The following is a 20,931-nucleotide window of genomic DNA, read 5'->3' as shown; positions in this document are numbered from 1 at the left end:
ACTTCTTCATGATCGGGCAATGGAACGTCTGCTCCATCGTCATCGATTGGGGTATCAGATTCGCATTCTCCTGGCGTTATACTTTCACTGCCATTCAGCGAGCTGGAGAAGTGTTCTCTCCATAATTTTAGTATGCTCTGGGAATCGGTTACTAGATTCTCTCTGGGAGTTCTATAAGATATGCTCTGGTATTGAAACCTTCTTTTAGTCGCCGTATCTTTTCATAGACTTTTCGAGCATTACTCCTGTCGGCCAGCTTGTCAAGCGCTTCATACTCACGTATTTCGACCTCTCTCTTCTTCTGTTCACAAATGCGTCTCGTTTCCCTCTTCAACTCTCGGAATCTATCCTATCTAGCACGTGTTGTGGTCGATCGTCTGTTTTCTCTCCGCTGCGACACGACACTTCTCGTCGTACCAGCTGTTCTTTTGCATTTTCCGAGAACCAATGGTTTCGGTTGCAGCTGTACGTAAGGAGTTTGAAATGCCGTCCTACGGCTACCTTATACCGAGTTGTTAACAAATGCTCTCTCAAAGAACAGGAGTGCAAGTCGAGTAGAAAATTGTTCGCCTGTCTGTTTGCATTTTTAGGTACTTACAGATTATAATTAATATGGATTTTTTCAATAAGCTGAATTTAAAAGTTCGAATGCAAATCTTCCAATTTTGGAGACTAATTTCGTAACACGAAGCCATTACTTTTTTCTTTACGGCTCAATCTCTCGCCAAATTTGGTTTGGTTCAATGCCGAGCAAATGTTGACAAATTAAATCATCTTAAGGAAAAGAATCAGAAATACTTGCATCCCGCTCTAGAGCCCTTTTAAATTGTTTTCAAGACCTAGTGAAGGCAAAGACTTGGGATGGGTACTTAGATTGCTCTTCCTGTTCGATAATTATTATGCTCGCAAGAGATGTACGAGGTAATATGATAATAATTACTCGTATTTACTGGTCAGCTTATAGGGGACTAAGATATTCAAGAATTTCCAGTCTAAAGCTTTGCCTTTTTTAGTACATTTTCCGGAGAAGATAAAAGAGCGGTTAGATTATTATCATATTGCCTTTATGTTACACACAAAACTATACAAAGTATCCCATAAATTCATTAAGGTAAATATGTTGAGACTGAAAACGGTATACATATCTCACTTTACCCTCTGGCTCCGCGTATTTTTATACTCTCTCCCGTATATAATATTGAAGACAGTCATGAGAAGTAAATAATGCAAGACACTTTTGGGATTTTTATGATAATTTTTACATAGATTTGAAATATTTTTTATCATTCCCATTTATATCCACAACATTTTGTATGTATGTGTATATGTGCGTAAGCGAAAAGTAGGTAAGCGATTTGCATAAATTCTTATTTTTAAACGCTTCAGTTGTAGTAAGCATACGAAAACTAAGAGTGTGGCCAAATTTGTAGTCCAAAATCGACTCAAAAACCGAAAACTGCAAAACGACAAGGTAAAAACATCATAAATATTTACATATCACATCAAAAATGTATGTATGTGTGTGTGTAAGTGCAGGCTTGAGAAGTGCAAATTGTTAACCAGCGGTATTCTGAAGAAAGTAGGTAAACCACTATCAAAACACACAATCTGAGCCACTTCAAGCACTTGAGTTGAGTAGTTGCGGCTCAACGAAAATATATAGCGCTTACAACATTCGCACACACACAACCGGATACACAGCCAAGTTGCAGTGAAATGTTGCTCAATGCGCTGCAGCAACACTGACGTGTACCACACCGAGCCGACGTTATGCCCTCATGGCTTCTTAAGCCATAACTTGCATGTTCTCAGCGCTTTGTGTTTGTCAATCGTTGTGATTTCACTCAAGTTGCAGACGAGCCAACACGCGCCGCGCTGAGGTGAGCGCTGAGACGACGAGCGGTATTTTGAGTGTGGCTTGTGGACGGTGGCTCAAGAAGTGATTCATATTTACCTGTTGCGCAGTGGAAAGAAAGTTCCTTAGAAAGTATAACGTCTTCAGGCGGTGCGAGCGCGTAGCAGTAGTTTTTCTTCTTGCCAACTAAACGGACGCTTTCGCGCATGCGCGGTGCTAACCATAATAAATAAATAAATACATATACCTGCTTGCTTGTTGTTGCTTTTATTAAGCGCTATTTTGATTTACGGCGCTGAGATTTTGGTGCTGTAAACATTTTGTTATAATTATTGCGCGCAGCCGCGTTCGAACGTCTAAAGTCAGTCGCGTGTAGCAAATTCCATCAAAACAATTTAGACTTTACGCCGTGCGTGCGAATTGTGAAAGTTAAACTCGACAAACAATTATGTTGCTGCTGCGAAAGGCTGTCTTCCTGTTGGCGCTGCTTTGCGTCAACTTGTCCGCCATTCACTCAGCGAATCAACAGCAAGATGATTCGAATCCACTGCTCGACATGGCTTCCATGTTCATACAGGAGGCGTTGAACAGCCAAACGGGTAATGGTGGTGGTGGCGCCGGTGGCGGTGCTGGTCTTGCCGGTGTCGCCTCGCTCATTGGCAGTTTCATGAATGCGAATGCAGGCGGCGGTGCGGCTGGCCAAGGCAAGGCGTCCGCAGCCGGCGCTATGCAAATACTATCCGGTATCGGCAGTTTGTTGGCTAACGCGGGACAAAATGGTGCGCGCTCTGGTGGTGGCGCAGGTAGTGGTGGTGGTTTCGATCCTGCCATCATCGGTAATGTGCTCGAAATGTTTACCAACAGCGATTCCGACGCAGATGCGGCAGGCGCTGGCGCACGCAATAATGGTGGCGGCGATGCCGGCATTGGCTTGGATTCCATACTGCAAATTGCTTCGGTCTTTATGAATGCCAATAGCGGTGGCAGCGGCAGTGGACAGCAGCAGCAGCATCAGCATCATCAGCAGCGACGCTCTGCGCATGCGAATGTGAATATGCGCGAGAATGAAGTTGAGGACTCGGAGGATAATGGTGGTTTCATGAGCCTGCTGCCGTTGGTTATGCAGGCTGTAAGCTCGTTTGCCGGTCCTGAGGGACAACAGACGCAGGAGAAACACAAAGGTCACGCATGGGTGTTGCCGCCCTTCTTGGAGCACTTGCACGTCGTGTGGGATCACTTTTCGAATTCAGAACTTGCCGATGCACTGTACGAAAAGTCGGGTGTGAATAAGATATTGAAGGTAGAATCATTGCTTTAATTTATAGCATGTGAAGCTCTTTTTCAAATCGGCTTTATTTTTTTGTGATTCAACAGGGATTCAAGGGACGCGACGGCAAGTTGGATTATGACAAACTCTTCGATTCGCTGAACAATCAATCGTTCCGCAGACGTTGGATCAAGTCGGCGACGCTCTATTTGGCCGATTGGACGAGTTATTTGGCAAATCCGGAAGTTTATCTCAAGTAAGTGTTTTTTAACATGCTCAATTGCTCAGTAAAGCTCATTACACCACTTTGTTGTCTAGTAGATTTAATCATTTTTAACTAAGACCACTTTGCTTTGCAAGACATACAGGTGTAATTAAAGAAATTACAGTTATCACAGCTGATTATTGAATGAGTAAACAAATACGCACATTCCAGCTGAGCGCTTGCGTGTGAGCGCATTTCTAGCCTCGGCCTACAATTCGCTCATTCTCTTTCGACTTTGAGTGTGAGCAAAAAGAAAAACAACACAAGCAGAACAAAACCACAACGCTTTCCGCAAACACCTTTCTTTTTGTCATTCTAGTCACTTAAGCAGTTACGATTTTCTCCACACCGGTTTCTTTACATTTTTTTGGTCTCCATGACTTTGGCGCGTAGTCTTGCTCGCACAAAGATTTGCCGTCACTAAAGTGTTGACCCACTTTCTGTCATTCGATTGTGACTTGTGTGTGTTTTTTATACAAGAACCGGTGCGTTAATAGCAGGTTCCCTCGTTTGTCATGCACGGTATCGTGCAACTCCTCCCACCCCACCTGATTAACGTAGTACTTCGTCTTCATCGTCGTGACTTACTTTGTCATCGAAGGCGTTAACACCTCGGCGGTGCTTACGTCGCACATGATTTACTCATTTTATTTAAACACGTTACAGTTATTCAGTTAGCGTCTTATTCTAAATACTGAAAAATATAGTAATTTCCGTTTGTCACGACTCGTTTTGTGCCCTATTTGGCGAATTTATTAAAGCGCGTAATGAGGTCGGACACAATGGGTTCCGATGAAGTTTCTTTGTGAATTTTATAAGTTTGTATCTAACCGATAACAGGGTTCTATATTTATAACATTTAAATTGTATTAGAATTAAAAAAATTTCGTTTTTGGCTGGGAGTTTAAAGGTATTACAGATTTGCATATACTGAATTTGATATTTTGTCAGCTGTCAGTTAAAATTTTTAAATGATGAAGCAACTTTTGGTTATAACAACATAAAATCCTCCTTAAAAGGCTTGAAGATCCGGTCAAGAATGTTAGAAATGCAGATTATGACAGTTTCGTAACGTTGGTTCTTTGTAGTTTATTAGACAGAAACTAATTTAGATCATGACGTCATAAACGAAATTAGGAGAAATGTGGTTGTCAAATATTACTGTAAAATTTGACAGTTTACGATTGTCATAATAATTCCTTACATGATCATCAAAAGTGAAAAAATACGTGTTTTAGTTAAAACTTTAACTGAGAACTTGGACGAAGGAAAAAAATTGAAAATTGGATTTTTGGCCGAAATTAAAAAAAAACTCAAAATTTCAGTGAAAATTTCGTGATTTTTTTTTCAAATAGTTGTAATTGAAAAAAATCCTTGTCCAAGGCTTTCAGAATTGTTTCTCAGAGACAGGTGTAAAATTTCAGAAAGATCGGTTGAGTAGTTTTCGAGAAATCTTACCAACCGACTTCAAAAACATAGTTTCAAGAGAAACGCGTTGAAAGACGGCGCACTTGGCCTAGCTAGCCTCAAGCCCACAAGTTCTCAAAGCTGTATCTCCGAAACTATTACTCGGATCAACTTGAAAATTTGGGACAATATTCTAGAAGTGTTGTGGAATGTAATAAGGCATTAATAAAAAATCGATTTTTTTGGAAACAAAGAAGCCCATATAAACCCTTAAAATTCTCTTCATCATAACTTATCAGAACATACTACTTTTTAGTCAATTTATAAAATTAACAATTTTCCCTTCAAACTTCAGACTTGTAGCGATTTGGAAGTTATTTAAGAAGATCTGTATGTTATATATACATACATATATATATAATATTGATGTTCCGTATAAGGCAGCTTTGCCTTATTCGACTGGTGGATAATCTGATGGCCATGAAAATGTGGTTCTTTGACTGGAAATTAGTTACTAAACAATTTTAGATCACATATGAACTGAAAGCCGTATACTCTAAATGTACTTAGATAAGATTGCGTATCGACGTTTTATGATCTCAAAGCTAATTAATATTAATGATGATTTAATGATGTTTAAATTTGTGAGGATGACTAAATACGAGAATGACTAGAGCTTTTTAAACGTTGATTACGGAATCAGCTATGTTGTGCCTTTTCGAGAAAGCCTCCATTGAAGTGAAGTTATCAATCATTTAACACAAAATTTTTTCATGGCATTTAGTTTCATCAAAACTCAATTTCATTAAAATATCTTAAATATTAACCGGTTGGAAAGCAACCGAAGCCACCCAGATCCTCGAATTCGGTTATGAGTGCTAGAAAAGAAGGGGGAAAATTTCGAGTAGAATTGACACATCTCAGAACCATTATTTATCCAACGTTTAACATTTATAGATACCACATATCTTCAGTGAAGCCTCAGTTGTTTTTAGTAAGTTAAAAACTCAGTGGAATTCGTAAAATTTATTGTTTAAGCAGCAAGCGTTATCAAGAACCGACTGCTACCGCATAAAGTACAAAAGCTGTGGTCGAAATTTGGTTAAAATTGGTTGAGCGGTTTTTGGAATAGGAAATGTTATCGAAACATTGCTGTTGTCATGCTCATTGTGTATCTTTTGAATCGGTTAACAATTGTAATTTTTTCTTCAAACTTGAGTTTTGAAGTTTTTCGAATAACGGTGTTTTGTGAGAGCTTTCGACCTCCGGCCAACCGTAAAGTATTACGAAAAGAAATTTATCTGGATACCTTGCCATTCTGTTCATTTTGATACATCTCTGCAAACCACAAATCGGTTAAATAACCGGTTAGATACCCAACACGGCTAACTGATATTTCTACAAAAGCTTCTATGAGTTTCTTAAAACCTAATTGTTATACTCGTATTTACCCAACAGTACTATCAGAGATTTCAGTTAAAGTTTCTTAAAGCCTAATTGGCAATTCCAACCGAAACTTTTATGAACAACCGTTACGATAATATAATAACTGCAAATAAAATACTTTGTTTTTGTGATCTTATTTTGTTTTCGGGTAAATTGGCAGAAACTTCGAGAATTAAGCTATTAAAATTAAATAACGTAGAGTCAAATAATTATAATTAAAAAGTAAAATATTTACAACAACAACGAAAACAAGGCAACAACGAAGAGTCGCCTCAATGACCAAACAACTCATCATTAACTCTTATTTTCTGTCTTTTAATTTCACCTTTGAATCAAAGCAAGCAACACTTTCTAGCGGCAAAATAAATAAATAATTTGAAGAAAAACACAAAATAACTTTTTGGTAGAATGCGCGCAGCTGGAATTAAGAAAAACACACAAAAAATGTGGTAATTTACAACTGACTTTCACTTTGGCTGCGGGCAGACCGCGTAACTTCCCCACAATGTTTACGTTCACCTTTGTAAATATGTCTGAAAGCATATAGTTGAGTATGTACTTGAGCGCAGTAATATTTATTTGGCATACTCACATTCATGCCATATTTACATACCTACAGCTATATACATACAGACATTTCCACGGCAGAAATTGAAACTTTTTTGTTTTTTCTTTTGATTTTTTTTATTCTTTTTTACTTTCCTCTAATTTGATTGTCTTTTCCTTTGTCTCAACACGCAGATACATCCAGACGGCGCAACTGATGTTCAACGGTTTTCTCAAGTCTCAAGGTTATCCAAAGAGCACCTACTTCGACCCCAGCCGCGCCAGCGAGACCATCTCAAATCTGTGCGATCATGTGGCCAAGCAACATCTCAATGTGAAGATCGACTCGCGCCAATATGTCAAACCGGCTGTCGGCTATGCCAGAGAATTGCTGAAATTGGGTCAAGCGCGAGGTCTGCTGCAGTTCAATGCTACCGAATTGAGTGACAAACTAACCGATACGCTCAATTTGGAGGTGAGTAGGCGAGCGCATAAATGAGGTTATGCTAATTGTGGTAGAAATTCTTGAATAATGAGTAGTGAGATGAGTGAGAGCTTATAAAGGTGCCAAAATTAAGTGAGAGCTTTGGGGGAAAATAAAGAAATCATTGAAAGAAGGGAAGAAATTAAAATTACTTTTCAATACTAGGGACTATATTTATATCATGGACTAGCATGAAGTTGGTAACACCCAGGAGAACACACATCGAATACACTAAAAGTGTATATACATACATATATTATAATGATTAGTGTCACGAGCCGAGTCGATTTAGCCTTGTCCGGCAGTCTATGCGACTATCCGTCTGTGTATACAATGTATGCGAATTAGTCTTTCAGTTTTTGAGATATCGACCTAAAATTTTCCCCACATCCTATTCACCACAAGAAGCTACTCATTTTTCGGAACCGTCGAGTTCTTGAATGGAAAACTTTTTTGACTTGAATTATTGTCAAAAGCAATGGTACAATCCCCGTACAAATTGTTCCGATCGGGCCACTATAGCAAGCATGTAGTTGTCATACAAAATGATCCATCAAAATCAAGCAACTTATCTGAAGGAATTTCTTATTTAAAAATTTCTACGATATTAGAATTTTATATTTTTTGTCGAATAAGAACTTTCGAAGAAAAAATCCATAATATAACCCTTCTGCTTTCTTTACAGGTCATCGAGCCGGTGCTAAAAGTACATCGTGCCTACAGATTTATCTCGAAATCTCCACAATGCGATCGCTACGTGCTCTGTGAATTGAATTCGCCCGAAGAAAGTGCGGCTGGCAATGCGCGTGGCCTAATTTCTGGTGTGAGTCCGAAAATCGTGAAGATCGGCAGCATGGGAGCGGCCATATTCATTAGCACCGAAACTGGCACACCGTTCTGGACATTGTTTGGCGTCATAAATGCGCCCTACAACTGTGAGGTAAGCCTTATTCATTAGCACTTTGCCTGCTAAGTCAGAACTCTGCACAATTTATACGGAGTCGGTAGATATATGTATGCGTGTATGTGACACAGTTTGGATTTCATTTTAACAAGTTGATCGAACCAATTTGATAATGAATTCAATTAGTATGCTGACTGCAACATTTTATTCTTTTCTGCTCACTCTTTGTAGGTCAAATATCCAGTCGATTGTAGTGGCTTCCACGAGGGCGAGGCCAAAGTGACCACGGAGTATGTGCACAATGAGTTGTGAGCGCGCGGTGCTTGTGGGCAGAATTAGTATTGTTCGTTTGAGCACAACAACAATTGAACGAAAAAGAAAAACAACAAGCTGTGGATGTGATGTTGATCTACAAGGCGGCGATCGTTAAGCGAAAAGATCGCGGCTGCTTATTTTAAATTAAGTTTAGTTAGTTGTTAGTTGTACGTACTTAATAAATAAAATTTAGCCGTTATTAAAGTAATTAATTGATATGAAAAATAGAAAAATGTATTTTTTTCTACTTCGCGGGGCTTTGAAACCCCTTTTTGTGTTGATGGATTGATTATGACATGCGTGAGTAATTAATAAATTACCGTTATTAATGTTGTAGCATGTGCCCCTAATGATTTGATATAAATCCTTGTGCGCTCCGATTGCGTAGGCCCCGCAGTTGCGTTAGCGTTATGAAAAACAATGTGCGCGATAAGTGCGTAAGGTTCAAAACTTTACTATTTGAATACGTCACGGTCCATAAATAAGTACAAAGAACTTTGAGCTTTATTAAGTGTGTGGATACTTATGTATTACTCATTACTAATTTAATATGTACTTAAATCAACTTTGACTGTCTAGTTATCTTTCTTAAAAAGATTTCAGATAATGGGTAATTAGGTGGTCTGATAAAAGTCGAGTGGTCATATGTTATAAAAAATTTATTTGTTGGAAAGAAGAAGAAATACACATGAACTTTAAAGAGTTGGGAGGAACGTGACCGGAAATGGCGGTAATGAACTATTTAGAACAAAATCTTCTAGCCAAGAAGACAGGCTGACTGAGTTCCAATTTGTTCGCTTTTATTATTTCACACAAAAATTATCTGAAGAAAATGTGTGAAATACCTAGGGCTTCTTCTTCACAAAAAGCTTTCAAGCAGGCCATACATTAAGGAGAGATTAAGGAAGGCATCGGTTGCCTTATTGTATATTTCTGTAGAGAAGCTATAAGGAAAATGTGGGGACTTTCACCGAAGATGGAATTTTGGTTCTACGAAATCGTAGTCTAGACAATCTAGACAATGTTCTATGGTGTGTTCGTCTGGTGGAGGCTCCCATTGTCATCTCTGGTGCATCGCGGTCTACACCAGCAATTCCACTCAATGCCATTTTAAACATGACCCCCGTGAACATTTCTCCAAAGTGTGCTCTAAGGCTCAGGGAAGCTGAACATGCCGAGATTCTCTCCTCCTTCAAATAAATTTTTGAAAAATTTTATCACTGCATCGCAGAGACCACCTGTGGTGGCTTTTTCTCTATCCAAATACCATCGAGGAATATGTGGATGGTTAGAAGAGGCTTTTCACGGATGGTTTGAAGTCAGGAGCGAAGGTTGCAGAGGGAGTTTTGTATAAAGAGCTGTCCGTCAAACTTAGTTTTAGGCTACCGGACCACTGTAGTGTTCTTCATGCAGAAGTGGCTATGTTGGATCTTCATTGGGACCTTGCCTTCCAGCATTGAGCCAATGGACTTGGGGCGCTTAGCAGGCCCTGATCAACAATTAGCTCTTGTGCGACCTCGAGAAGAACACAGAAGGGCTACTGAACTACTAGCCTTTATCACAATTCATCTTTCCGCAATCGTAGAGGTTCTTACTGGACACTGCCCAATAGGCGTTTAGCAGGCAATTACAACACTAATTGTAAGAGTTGTATGACATTCAGCCACTTCCTTCTCCATTGTCCCCCCTTGTAAGTCTTATCTTCGGCGAACTAGAAGACGCAACCGAAACTGATGTAAGCCTACTCAGCAAATTTGTAACAGGCTCGAAACCCTTTGTCGAGTTGTAAGGGCCTTTGGATCTATTATATAGGAGTTATCGCAACTGACCCGCGTTTTAAGCTATCCTTTGGAATTTCTGTTCTGATGGAATTTAAACTTGACATGTACCATCTGCATGGACATATGTATATGTAGATATATAAAACTAGAATTAACACGATAAATTTTAGATGTTACAAACAATCTTTTTGCTCCCCTCTGCTCGTGTGCTCTACTACTGGACCGCAAGGAATCGTGGGAGCTTAGCTACCATCGGTTTCTGCGCCCAAGATTGATCGTAAGGGATCCAGTAAGTTCTTTGCTATCGGTAAGGCAAGCCTCTCCCTAGTTGTGGGGGTTCTATCACACTAATACATTATAGGCGTTTACGCTGTAAAGTTGAGAATCTTACTGGACGTTAGCTGTAGGAGCTGTATGCAAGAAAATGAGATGAAAACAATTCAATGCTTCCTTCTTGATTGTTCCGCACACTGTATCACACTTTCAGATAACCCACTGAGGTGGAATAGATATTCTTATGGCTTCGAAAAGGACGCATATAGTATTTCAAGTGCCATCTTTGGATCAGTTCGATGGCAGACCTAACCTAATAATCCTTAGGCGAACAAAGTTATTATACTCCGTTCCGAGACTAAATAAATTATACTACACAGCGATAAAAAATTATTATGAAATAAAATAAATTATAATCAAATAAACTGCACACATCCGAAAACTAAATACTCTTTGAGCGTTAATTAAAAAAACGGTAGTCATTTCCTAGTAATTGTATTGCGTTTTATTAACACGATTAGGAAATTTTGTTTACATAACTGATTGTGGTACTTGAGTTTAACATTTTTGTTTATTTATACGTTTATGACTCACATAAACTGTTAAGAGTTGAGTGTTTATAAATCAAATAAAGGTAACCTAACTAATAAAATTATCAACTAATTAGTAATAATACTTTCTAATTACATGCGTAGAGGAACTACAACAAGTGTAATGCGATTGCCATTGTTTGCTTTAACTTGCTGTTGTTGTTGTGGTTGTGGCTTAAAAGCGATTTGATAGCACTTACAATTGAGAAACTGCATAAACTTCTTCATTTCTTCATGTTCTTGCACACCCAATCCATGCCCTCCTGCACAGCGAAGACGAAAAGCAAAAACAAAAATAATGCAAAAACAAAAAAAGGAAAACAATGTTGAATATGTTGCTTTTATACTTTTTGCATTGCCACTTACTTTGATGCCCGTGCCATCGACAGCTGAGCAGCCGACTATCTGCCAGGTGCGCTCCTCTAAACGCACCAATTGCGCCGCTTCGGCTAACTCAGAGGCGGTCATGGCATTCGGTAAATCCTGTTTGTTGGCGAACACCAACAACGGCACCTGCTTCAAGCGATTGTCCATAAGCAATTCGAAAAGCTCACGGTTAGTTTCGGATAAACGTTCGCGATCTGTACAATCAATTACATAAATCTGTGTAGAGAATGAGACGAAAAAGAGGTAGTGACGTTGTATGTATTTATATATTTTTACGATTTCCTAGTTGTGTTGCACTTGCAACATGTTATTTTTGTATATTTACCAATACGTCCGTGTTCGCAAAGTAGTTTTTCCAGTAAGGCCGTATTTTCCACTGGCCGCCAATGTCCCAGACATTGAGCTTGAAACCATCGGCCGCCACAGATTTTATGTTGAAACCGGCGGTTGGTGTGACCTGTGGCAATTATATACATATGTACATACGCTTTTACATGCGAATCGAATAACAATCATTAATGCAATAAAATGGTATTTATGGTTGTTGTGCTAGTTTCGGTGAAAGAAGTGCTTGTCGAATGGTTGGTTGGTGGAAAATTTACCGTTGCAATATCTTCAGATGCCAATTGCTTTAAAATTGTCGTCTTGCCAGCATTATCTAGGCCAAGTAATAGTATTCTAGCTTCTTTGTCGGGGCTGGGACGCAGTTTGCGCAGTAATGATAGTAAACCCTGCAGCGGCGTTGATTAATATAGAACAATTGAATGCGTATTAGATTAGTAATAAGCAGTTGAGAAGCTTGATGGTTATAACTTAAATAAAAAATAATAATTATTATACAATATTTTTTCTTTTATAATTTTTATAGCGATGACAGACTTTGAACCAAAGGAGTTATATCCACTTGTGAATTAAAAAAATCCCTTATATATCGAATGTACCAATATGTGAAAATATTCTCCGAAAATTTAAAGTTAATCCGGCAAATAGTTTCAGAGATATTTTTTGTACCAAAAAAATTTACTTAGTGTTATCGTCTACCAAAACTTTCAACGCCTTTTTCTCGAAAAGCTGTTTTCAGGGTCGATGAGGGAAGCTTTTTAGGAAAGGCTTAGATATACATACATATGTATTTGCTACTTAATCTAAGAAATCCGATTTTTGATAATAATTTCGATTTTTAAGTTTTATGAAGTGTCAATTTTCTCACGACAAACGACTTTCTGGCTGCGAAGCACTCATTTTGTTAAAAATCCAAATTTTGACTAGTCCTTCGACCATTACCTAAATTTATTTATTGTAATACCTACACCTTTTAATCAAGATCAGCTACGGGGTTAATCTACATTATTTTTATTTACGTATATATTTAGTAAATAATAAGTTTCTTCAACAAAATTCATAATAAAACACGTTTCTCATTTACTCAGAATGGATATAATCCGTTAAACAATAGAAACTGTGGTATTTTGCCCTTTTCGTATCGTTACTTTTATTCGTTAGTGTTTGTTAACTCTTTATAGTCATAAAACAACATATAACATATAAAATCAAATGTATAATCAACTCCTCAACACAATTCATTCACATTTCTAATAATTTATACTGCTATAAATTACAATATATTCCTTCTCTCACATTCGTGTTAATCAATAACACACCATACTTATAACGGATTTAAACTTGATTTCCGCTCTGTCCACACATTTCACCACACCATACCACAGCCAACACACTTGCAGTCCACTTACAGTTCAAACCATGTGGACTGCATTTACTTTGACAGCTGCAAACAGCTGATCATAATGTAAATAGAAAACTTCTAAAGTGTGGCGCTGAATTTTCCGCTCAAGGAAATTGTTTTGTTTCCATGACAACGGTACCGAAATAAACAAACAACAATTAAAAATTCGTTAACGATTTCACAATTCCCAATATTGAATTTTACAAGGAAAACACTTTAATTCACGGTATGCTTGCAATATTCACATAAATCTACGTTGACTTTGTACTTGCCATTTCTTGAGAAGATGCAGTGACACTATTATTTCTGTATTTGTAGTTTAATTGGCGTTTGAACTTTATTTATTGATGCACGAGCGTGGATTATATAAACAGAAACATAACCACCACTAACGGCAAATGAAAGCATACTAACTGACTAACTGAGAGGGCTAACATCAGATCCACCATACCATTCATTATCTGTGACAGCCGAATATATAGAAGGCAGATAGGTTTGTTCATGTAATGCTAGTAGCAACGACAGCGGCAAAGCTTGTGAATTAGTAACATCCGGGAGGTGACGAGGCAACGCTAGCGGACATAAATACAATAGTGCTCTATTTATTATGACTGTGTTACGAATCTTCGCGGTGATATTTGTTTAGCGATTGTTTTTGGTATTTTTTAGCATACAAGTGAACATGTGTAAGCGTCATCAACTACTTTGGAGAGAGAATTTTTTATATATTACATCGTAATACCAATGCTTGCTTTTAGTGGCTTCAATGGCTTCGGTCAGTTCGCCGTTGATGGTCAGCGAAGCGGAAACGCGTTTACAGGTGCGGAAATACACATTTTTTAGGTTGCATTTGGGCTTTTAATATCGGAATTTTATATGTTTTGTAGGTATCTCATTGGAAAAGTCAATGACCGGCGAACAAAGTATTTTGCATGTCGCAATCAGTTGGAGCTACACTGCCTATGCTACAGAAAAACATCTTATGCTAAGTGGTTTTTTGTCTGGTACACCAAATTCAACATTAAGTTTAGAGATTTCAGAGAGCATAGTACAATTGGCCGCTTGTGATAGATTCTGTCTTGTGTTGTGCGAAAATGGCAAATTGTACAAAGTACGCACTGAGAGCGATGCCCAGCTGCAAGAGGTTAAGCTCGAGGCCGAAGTGCAAGCATTGCCACAGAAACGAAATATTTTCGGCGAACTGAAGTCCACTTCGGCGCAAGCAACTCGTATTCATATTACACATATTGCGTGTGGCTCCAACATCAATGTCGCGATTAGTGAGACAAATGCAGTGTATAGTGTGCCGAGTAAAATTCATCAATTACCGAAACATTTTCGGGTGAAACAACTACAATGTGGATTTGAACATGCGCTCTTACTCAGCGCCAATGGTGATGTTTACAGTTGGGGTAATGGATTGTGAGTGGAATATCTTAAAATATTTATTAGGAGAATAATAAATAATAAACAAATTATGTTTATATTTTTTGTAGTCGAGGACAATTGGGACACGATGTGCTACGCGTCGAAGAGATACCAGTGCTGATAGAAGCGCTCGCTGGCATTAAGGTATAAATATTGTTGAAGTTGAATTCCTTAAAAGTACTAATTTACTCTCTTGCAGATAAATTGTATAGCTGCCGGTGGTTGGCATAGCGCAGCTATTTCTGCCTTTGGTGATCTCTACGCTTGGGGTTTCAACTCAAATGGCCAACTGGGCATCCGCATGTTCAAACCAACACCCAGTGGTGACTTTAAACAACCAACAGTGTTTACCTTGCCGCAAATAGTCGAGCTGTCCGAGTGTAAATGCCTTCGAAAGAAAGTTAGTGTAGAAAGTGATGACACCTTAGAAGAAATGGGCGAGGAATGCGTACCTCTGCGTGTATATGCAGGCGCACGCCATACCCTGTTGCAAAAGAATTGCGGTGCGGTCTATGCAACTGGCTGGAATGCGCATGGACAGCTCGGTTTAGGGCGCAAAGTGGAATACTGTGATGAATTTGAGCATGTGGATTGTGAAGAAAATAGCTTCAGAAATGTGAGAGTAGTGTGCGGCGCATGGTGTACCGTTATTTTTAAGAAGAGTTGACGAAAAAATAGTGAAGTGCTGAATCATATTTTGGTTAAAGTTGTGAATATTTTCTAGAATTATTTTCGGAATGTGTGTGCAGATTACTAGAATTGATAGCAGTTAATTAATCTGGAATGTTTGCTTTCATGTAAAAATAGAATGTATAAGCAACAATTAGTGAATTCGCTGTAAAATAGTATAGCCATATGTATGTACATACATCGAAAAAGTTACAGTTAATGATCAATGCATGTTTCATAGTAATATAGAGTACCTCTAGCAACAACTAATAATTAAATTCGTAATTATTCAGCTATTTTAATTGCTTTATTGGGCATAGAATGATTGCAAGTGTGCGCTTTGCTATTTTAATGATATATTTGCTCGGAATATTAACTATAAATTGTATGTGTAGAGCATAGACTTGAGTAGCCGGTAATTCGGACCATGCATTTGGAGCTACTAACAGCTGTAACAAATCCAGTCTTACTCTCTTTTCAATGTTTCCAACAACAAATAATGTTTGATTTCAGGTATGTGATAAGTAAGAAACAATTTCACAGTCTAATTGCATATTTTTAGTTTCAACATCAACTCAAGCCTCAACTGCCATTAAATACCCCACCTTCCTACTACAGTCAAGCAATTATTTCAAATATTAACCTCTCGAATGTAAAACAACAGATCATATTAGTGCAACAAAAACAAAACTATTTAAATTCTAATGATATCACTACCCAAATTCCTATCAAAACCAAAAACACGCCAACTTCATGCCACAAAATCGAGAAGTACATGCAATCAAGAGAGAATAAGTGGGAACCGTTACTGTGGTTTTCGCACATTTTGCAAACAGTTTAAAACTTTTCGGCAACTGCAGCTCAAACACTTTACTAACAACAACAAAAACCGCAACTAATGCACAATTGACGCCGCAGCAGCAGTCAGTTAGAACGGTGTTAGTTTGTTGTTGCCCTTTTCAAATGGTAGTTGCATTTGTTGTTCTACTCGGTTGGTTGTTGTTTTTGTAGTGCAAGGATGAAGTTTGTAAAATTATCAAATTTTCCATACGCTTTGCATTGCTGCGACAGTGTCGAACTCGATATTTTACTGCAAAGTTGTTGTTACACTAATAGCTGCTAAGTGGCTTAAAGCTGTTTTTGTTTTAGTTGCATGGAGTTTAACCGAAATTTCCCTGGTTGGTAGGAATATGGTTTGTGCATACATATGTACATATATATTTATTTAGAGTTGAGGATTGATTTGCATACGAAAATTAAATACCGAAGCATTTCCGACATTAGTTTGTATCTGTGGAAGGCGGTTTCATTACTTGTAGTTAATAATATATAACTGAATTTCATACTACAGGAACTTAAAAACAAAAGATAGAGCTCCCGAAGCACTCCAGTCAAAGCCTATTTCGCAGATTTAACTAGACTTTAAGATCGTCAAGCCATAAGTCGGCTCCAAATGAGTTTCTTCAGTGTTTGCCAGGCTTTCCGACTTTTTTTTAAAAACGTTAACTTCAGAACTTGATTATCGCTTGCTGTTGTTGTAGTAACGGTTATCTTTACCCCGTTAGTAAAAGTTTAGTTAAGTTGTTATCGAGGTCATCCAAAGGCAGGCCCAGGAAACATGCAATTCGACGGGGTTGCACCATAGGGAGAGGGGTGTCAGATGTGTAGGGTTAGCTGAGCATTCAAAGAGGTGGTTAGTGTCATGCGGGGATTCGTTGCACGCTAGACATATACTTGTTTTTAACCTACTACAGTATTGGGAACGAAGCTGCGCAAGGGTCACTTTCGATTCTTGTGACAACTCGAGCTCTTCGTCTCCAATGGGTATAGGGGTTGAATATCGATTGGTTGATTATCGGTCTTTTAGTATGGCAGCTATGTACGAGTATATGCTATAGCTGTCCGATTCTGAACAATTTTTTTCGGAGTTTGTACTGCTGTCTTGAAGAATAGCTTGTTTCGACGATTTATATATACATATGTATATAGACGAGAGGTTCACTCTGTGGTAAGCAGGAATACAGTTCTTTAAGGCTCCGTCAAGGCGTGCAAGCTACAGTGGGCTCTAGGAACATCTCAGGTTTTGGAATACTAAGCAAGTTACGGTAGTGTTGATGGTGGAGAGCCCAAAAAGTTTCTACTTTAGTACGTATATGAGGGAATTAAAGTAGAATCGGAAGAGTCCAAAGCATGCACGGATGGTGATAAGACGATAAACTAACCGTTAACAACAGCAACAACAACAACACGATAAAATATTACCTTTGCGAAGCCTATTGAGACGAGATATCTTCGTCGGCTTAAAATTTTTCAACTTGATGGTTAGTTATGGTTATTTTTGAATCAATAAAGATTTACAGAATGCATTTCGCATAAGCAACTTTTCTGGAGGTTAAAGATTTATAAAACGACATCAAAATAATCACAATCCTATTGTAACGTCTGTTACACAAATGGAATATCCTTCATAGATATTAAGGAAATTGTGTAAACTCCATCTATACTTAAAAGGCAAGTAGTGATTTTTTCCTACTAGTTTAGCCTATTTCTTTCAATTGATCTCTCGGACTCAAATAGCCCGAAGAATGTATTAGTCTTCTAAAATGTTTCTAATGCAATAAGAATGAAATTTTTGCCACTGATATTTCCAATGACGTTTACGACAAAAGCCATGGATTGAAGTCAAAATTATAGTAAGTTCAATGGTCGAATTAATTCAAGTGAGAAAAGTTCTGTGAGCGTCATCCATGGGGAGTGGCTGTAAAAGATTATTTTACATATGGCTCAAGCAGCTCGCGACTTCCGGTGTTAGACCAAGTATCCTGTGGGTAGCCAAAAAATATCTGTGAGAATCATCTTTCCCCATGATTTTGCGCTGTCCAAGAAGTGCGATAGACGGGACAAGAACTGAGATGACTACGTCCCTGTGGTATTTACTACAGTGGTCATAGTGGTGGGACTCGTGATGGGAGAGAGACTCCGTCGCCGAGTCCTGGCATTCACCCCGATGAATAAACGTCTAGCTACAATCCACATCAAAGCGAAGTTCTTCAACATATCGCTGATTTGGCCTCACGTCTCGACGGAAGAGAAAGATGTTGTGACCAAAGATGTCCCCCGCCATGATGTCAAAATCGTGCTTCGTGGCTTCCATGGAAAAAGATTTAACAACAATTTTGAGTGAAAATTTGAAAATAATTGCAGGACACTTTTACAATATTTTAGGGAATCTGCTTTATCACCAATTTAAATATGGCACAAGACATTTAGTGAAGGTCGCGAGGTCATCGAAAATTTGACTTATGTGATTCTTCCATCCACCTATGTTAATGACGGTGAAAGAAACAGCGCGGATGGCATCAGAGAGTTAGAAGAGGATCTAAACTTCCCTTATGGAACGACTCAATATATTTTGGTTTTTGAATTGTATTAAATGTAGACATGCTTGTATTGACTCACGACCTTATTTTGAAGGCGATAATAAATATTTATATTAAAATAGATGAAATTTTTTAGTCAGTCCGGGTCTGGTGAGTTGATAGTATATTCAATCTATTAGTATAACATACAAACATATATATACGAGTATAAAAAGACAAACACGAACGATAAGCAAACTTCATTTTCTTGTCCGAATCTGAATACTTTTTTCCGCGGACAAATTGAAAAAGTATAAGGAATTAATATACAGCGCTTACCAGGCACGTAGCCAGGGGGGGGGCTAGAGGGCTGAAGCCCCCCCCGAAATAAGGAAATTTTTTAAATAAATCGCAAATAAAAAAGATTTATCACTGACTGAATCTTTTGAAACTCTTATACACAACTCAGCTTAAACCTATAACAGTCGTACGCAACTACACTAGACGGTGACTGAAAACTTATCAAAAGTCATACTTAAGGGTTGTACAGATCTCCATCTTGATATGGCGAAGTTGGTTGGACAGGGATATGACGGAGCAGCAAACATGTCAGGGCATTTAAGTGGAGTGCAAACCAGGATAAGACAACTGTATCCAAAAGCACGATATGTTCATTGCGCTAGTCACCGATTGAACCTTGCGCTTTCTAATACTATGTCATTACCTTCAATACGGAACTGCATTGGTATTGTCAATAAAATAGCAAATTTATTTAGAAACCATTCAAATACAAACACAACTTTCCAGGACGTTATACAGAAGCACGCACCAGAAAGCAAAAAAAGACGACTTGTTCGCCTTTGTGAAACAAGGTTTATAGAAAGGCATGAAAGCATTATAAGCTTTGTGGAGCTTTTCAAATTCATTGTACTAAGTTTGGAAATAATTTCGAGTAAGACATGGTCCATTTCGTCTAAAGCATCAGCCTTCTTAGCAGCAGTAGAGAAAAGCGATTTTTTGCTTAGTCTATTCGTCTGTGAGTAATTGTTCAGCTTAACGCTGCCACTGTCTGTGCAACTCCAAGAAAAATCTATGGATTTTGTATCAGCAATGAACCGAGCCAAAGAATTAATAAGAACTCTGCACCAGATAAGAGAAGCAGCGGATGGTTTTTCAACGATATTTTCCAAACAGCATCACAAATGTCTAAAGATCTTATTGACACAGATCTTGTAGTGCCTAGAGTGACTTCGCGTCAAACTACCCGTGCTAATCCACCTTGCATAACCTCTGAAAGCCACTTCAGAGTTACAATATTTATTCCATGCGTTGATGCTCTGATTCAAAACATGACAGAACGTTTATTAGTGAATGAGGATATACTCTCGTCATTTCAAATTCTACTCCCAGGTTTTGCTGCAATTGATAATGCCGAAGAATTAAATGTGTAACTATTTACTTCGAGGAGCAAATATCAATGATAGTATTAAAATCAGAGTATCGATTGTGGTGTGCCAGCTTATCAACAATAGATCCAACCAAAGAAGTGTTGAAATTACTGCAACATTGCGATGCAACGTATTTTAAAAATATTCACTACCTGCTTACAATTTTAGCAACTCTTCCAGTGACGACCGCTTCCGTTGAAAGAACTTTTTCAACCTTAACAAGTAAGGAAGGGCTAAGTTCGGGTGTAACCGAACATTTTATACTCTCGCATGATAATCGAGATTTCATTATCCGTCATTTCCATATTTTTTTATTTTGCTGTAAAATTAATTAGAATTAAATTCTAAGAGATTTACCGATATTTTCGGTGAAATATTAGGTTAGGTTAGGTAGGGCACTGAGTTCTTCGTGTTCGATATCAGGGACCTTGAAAAGTTATAGTCCGATCACGACAATTTTTCCACAAGGGATAACTCAGCTCAAATACCGTATTTGTGTAAAGTTTTATTCCGCTATAATCATTGGTTCCTAATGTATATATTATACAGATAAGGCATCAGATGGAATTCAAAATAGCGTTGTATTGGAAGAAGGCGTGGTTGTGAACCGATTTCACCCATATTTCGTACATATCATCAGGGTGTTAAGAAAATATTATACACAGAATTTCATTGAAATCGTTTCAGTAGTTCCTGAGATATGGTTTTTGGTCCATAAGTGGGCGACGCCACGCCCATTTTCAATTTTTAAAAAAAGGCTGGG

At 38.2% G+C, this 20,931-nt stretch overlaps 3 protein-coding genes across 3 annotated transcripts; 2 read left to right on the top strand and 1 right to left on the bottom strand.

Moving 5' to 3' along the window:
- The first annotated feature begins 1,886 nt into the window (after window positions 1-1,886).
- On the top strand, window positions 1,887-8,735 carry LOC105226334 (uncharacterized). The gene is made up of 5 exons (XM_011205169.4): window positions 1,887-3,155; window positions 3,230-3,378; window positions 6,982-7,261; window positions 7,956-8,210; window positions 8,406-8,735. The coding sequence occupies exons 1-5, from the start codon at window positions 2,304-2,306 to the stop codon at window positions 8,484-8,486; spliced, it is 1,617 nt and encodes a 538-aa protein (XP_011203471.1). The 5' UTR covers window positions 1,887-2,303; the 3' UTR covers window positions 8,487-8,735.
- A 2,287-nt stretch (window positions 8,736-11,022) lies between these two features.
- Window positions 11,023-13,675, bottom strand: LOC125776864 (ADP-ribosylation factor-like protein 3). Its single transcript, XM_049450586.1, has 5 exons — window positions 13,537-13,675; window positions 12,123-12,251; window positions 11,846-11,977; window positions 11,500-11,736; window positions 11,023-11,396 (listed from the first exon to the last, which is right to left on the bottom strand). Exons 1-5 carry the CDS (start codon window positions 13,537-13,539, stop codon window positions 11,358-11,360), a joined length of 540 nt encoding a protein of 179 aa, XP_049306543.1. The 5' UTR covers window positions 13,540-13,675; the 3' UTR covers window positions 11,023-11,357.
- On the top strand, window positions 13,139-15,397 carry LOC105226333 (RCC1 domain-containing protein 1). The gene is made up of 5 exons (XM_049450584.1): window positions 13,139-13,490; window positions 13,583-14,084; window positions 14,152-14,686; window positions 14,761-14,836; window positions 14,892-15,397. Exons 2-5 carry the CDS (start codon window positions 14,009-14,011, stop codon window positions 15,357-15,359), a joined length of 1,155 nt encoding a protein of 384 aa, XP_049306541.1. The 5' UTR covers window positions 13,139-13,490; window positions 13,583-14,008; the 3' UTR covers window positions 15,360-15,397.
- The last annotated feature ends 5,534 nt before the right edge of the window (window positions 15,398-20,931 follow it).

This window comes from Bactrocera dorsalis, chromosome 2 (genome assembly GCF_023373825.1).
Source record: "Bactrocera dorsalis isolate Fly_Bdor chromosome 2, ASM2337382v1, whole genome shotgun sequence".
Classification (NCBI taxonomy): domain Eukaryota; kingdom Metazoa; phylum Arthropoda; class Insecta; order Diptera; family Tephritidae; genus Bactrocera; species Bactrocera dorsalis.
Note: the sequence above shows the minus strand (reverse complement) of the source record. Positions and strands in the feature narration are given on the sequence as shown.

Excerpts from the sequence above, each read along its gene's own strand:
- LOC105226334 (XM_011205169.4), top strand. The coding sequence starts at position 2,304 with ATGTTGCTGCTGCGAAAGGCTGTCTTCCTGTTGGCGCTGCTTTGCGTC. Across the intron at positions 3,156-3,229 it reads GTGTGAATAAGATATTGAAG|GGATTCAAGGGACGCGACGG; the intron begins GTAGAATCATTG and ends GTGATTCAACAG. Across the intron at positions 7,262-7,955 it reads CCGATACGCTCAATTTGGAG|GTCATCGAGCCGGTGCTAAA; the intron begins GTGAGTAGGCGA and ends CTTTCTTTACAG.
- LOC125776864 (XM_049450586.1), bottom strand. Across the intron at positions 11,978-12,122 it reads CATCTGAAGATATTGCAACG|GTCACACCAACCGCCGGTTT; the intron begins GTAAATTTTCCA and ends TAATTGCCACAG. Across the intron at positions 11,397-11,499 it reads TCGATGGCACGGGCATCAAA|GAGGGCATGGATTGGGTGTG; the intron begins GTAAGTGGCAAT and ends TTCGCTGTGCAG.
- LOC105226333 (XM_049450584.1), top strand. The coding sequence starts at position 14,009 with ATGCTTGCTTTTAGTGGCTTCAATGGCTTCGGTCAGTTCGCCGTTGAT. Across the intron at positions 14,687-14,760 it reads TACAGTTGGGGTAATGGATT|TCGAGGACAATTGGGACACG; the intron begins GTGAGTGGAATA and ends TATTTTTTGTAG. Across the intron at positions 14,837-14,891 it reads AAGCGCTCGCTGGCATTAAG|ATAAATTGTATAGCTGCCGG; the intron begins GTATAAATATTG and ends ACTCTCTTGCAG.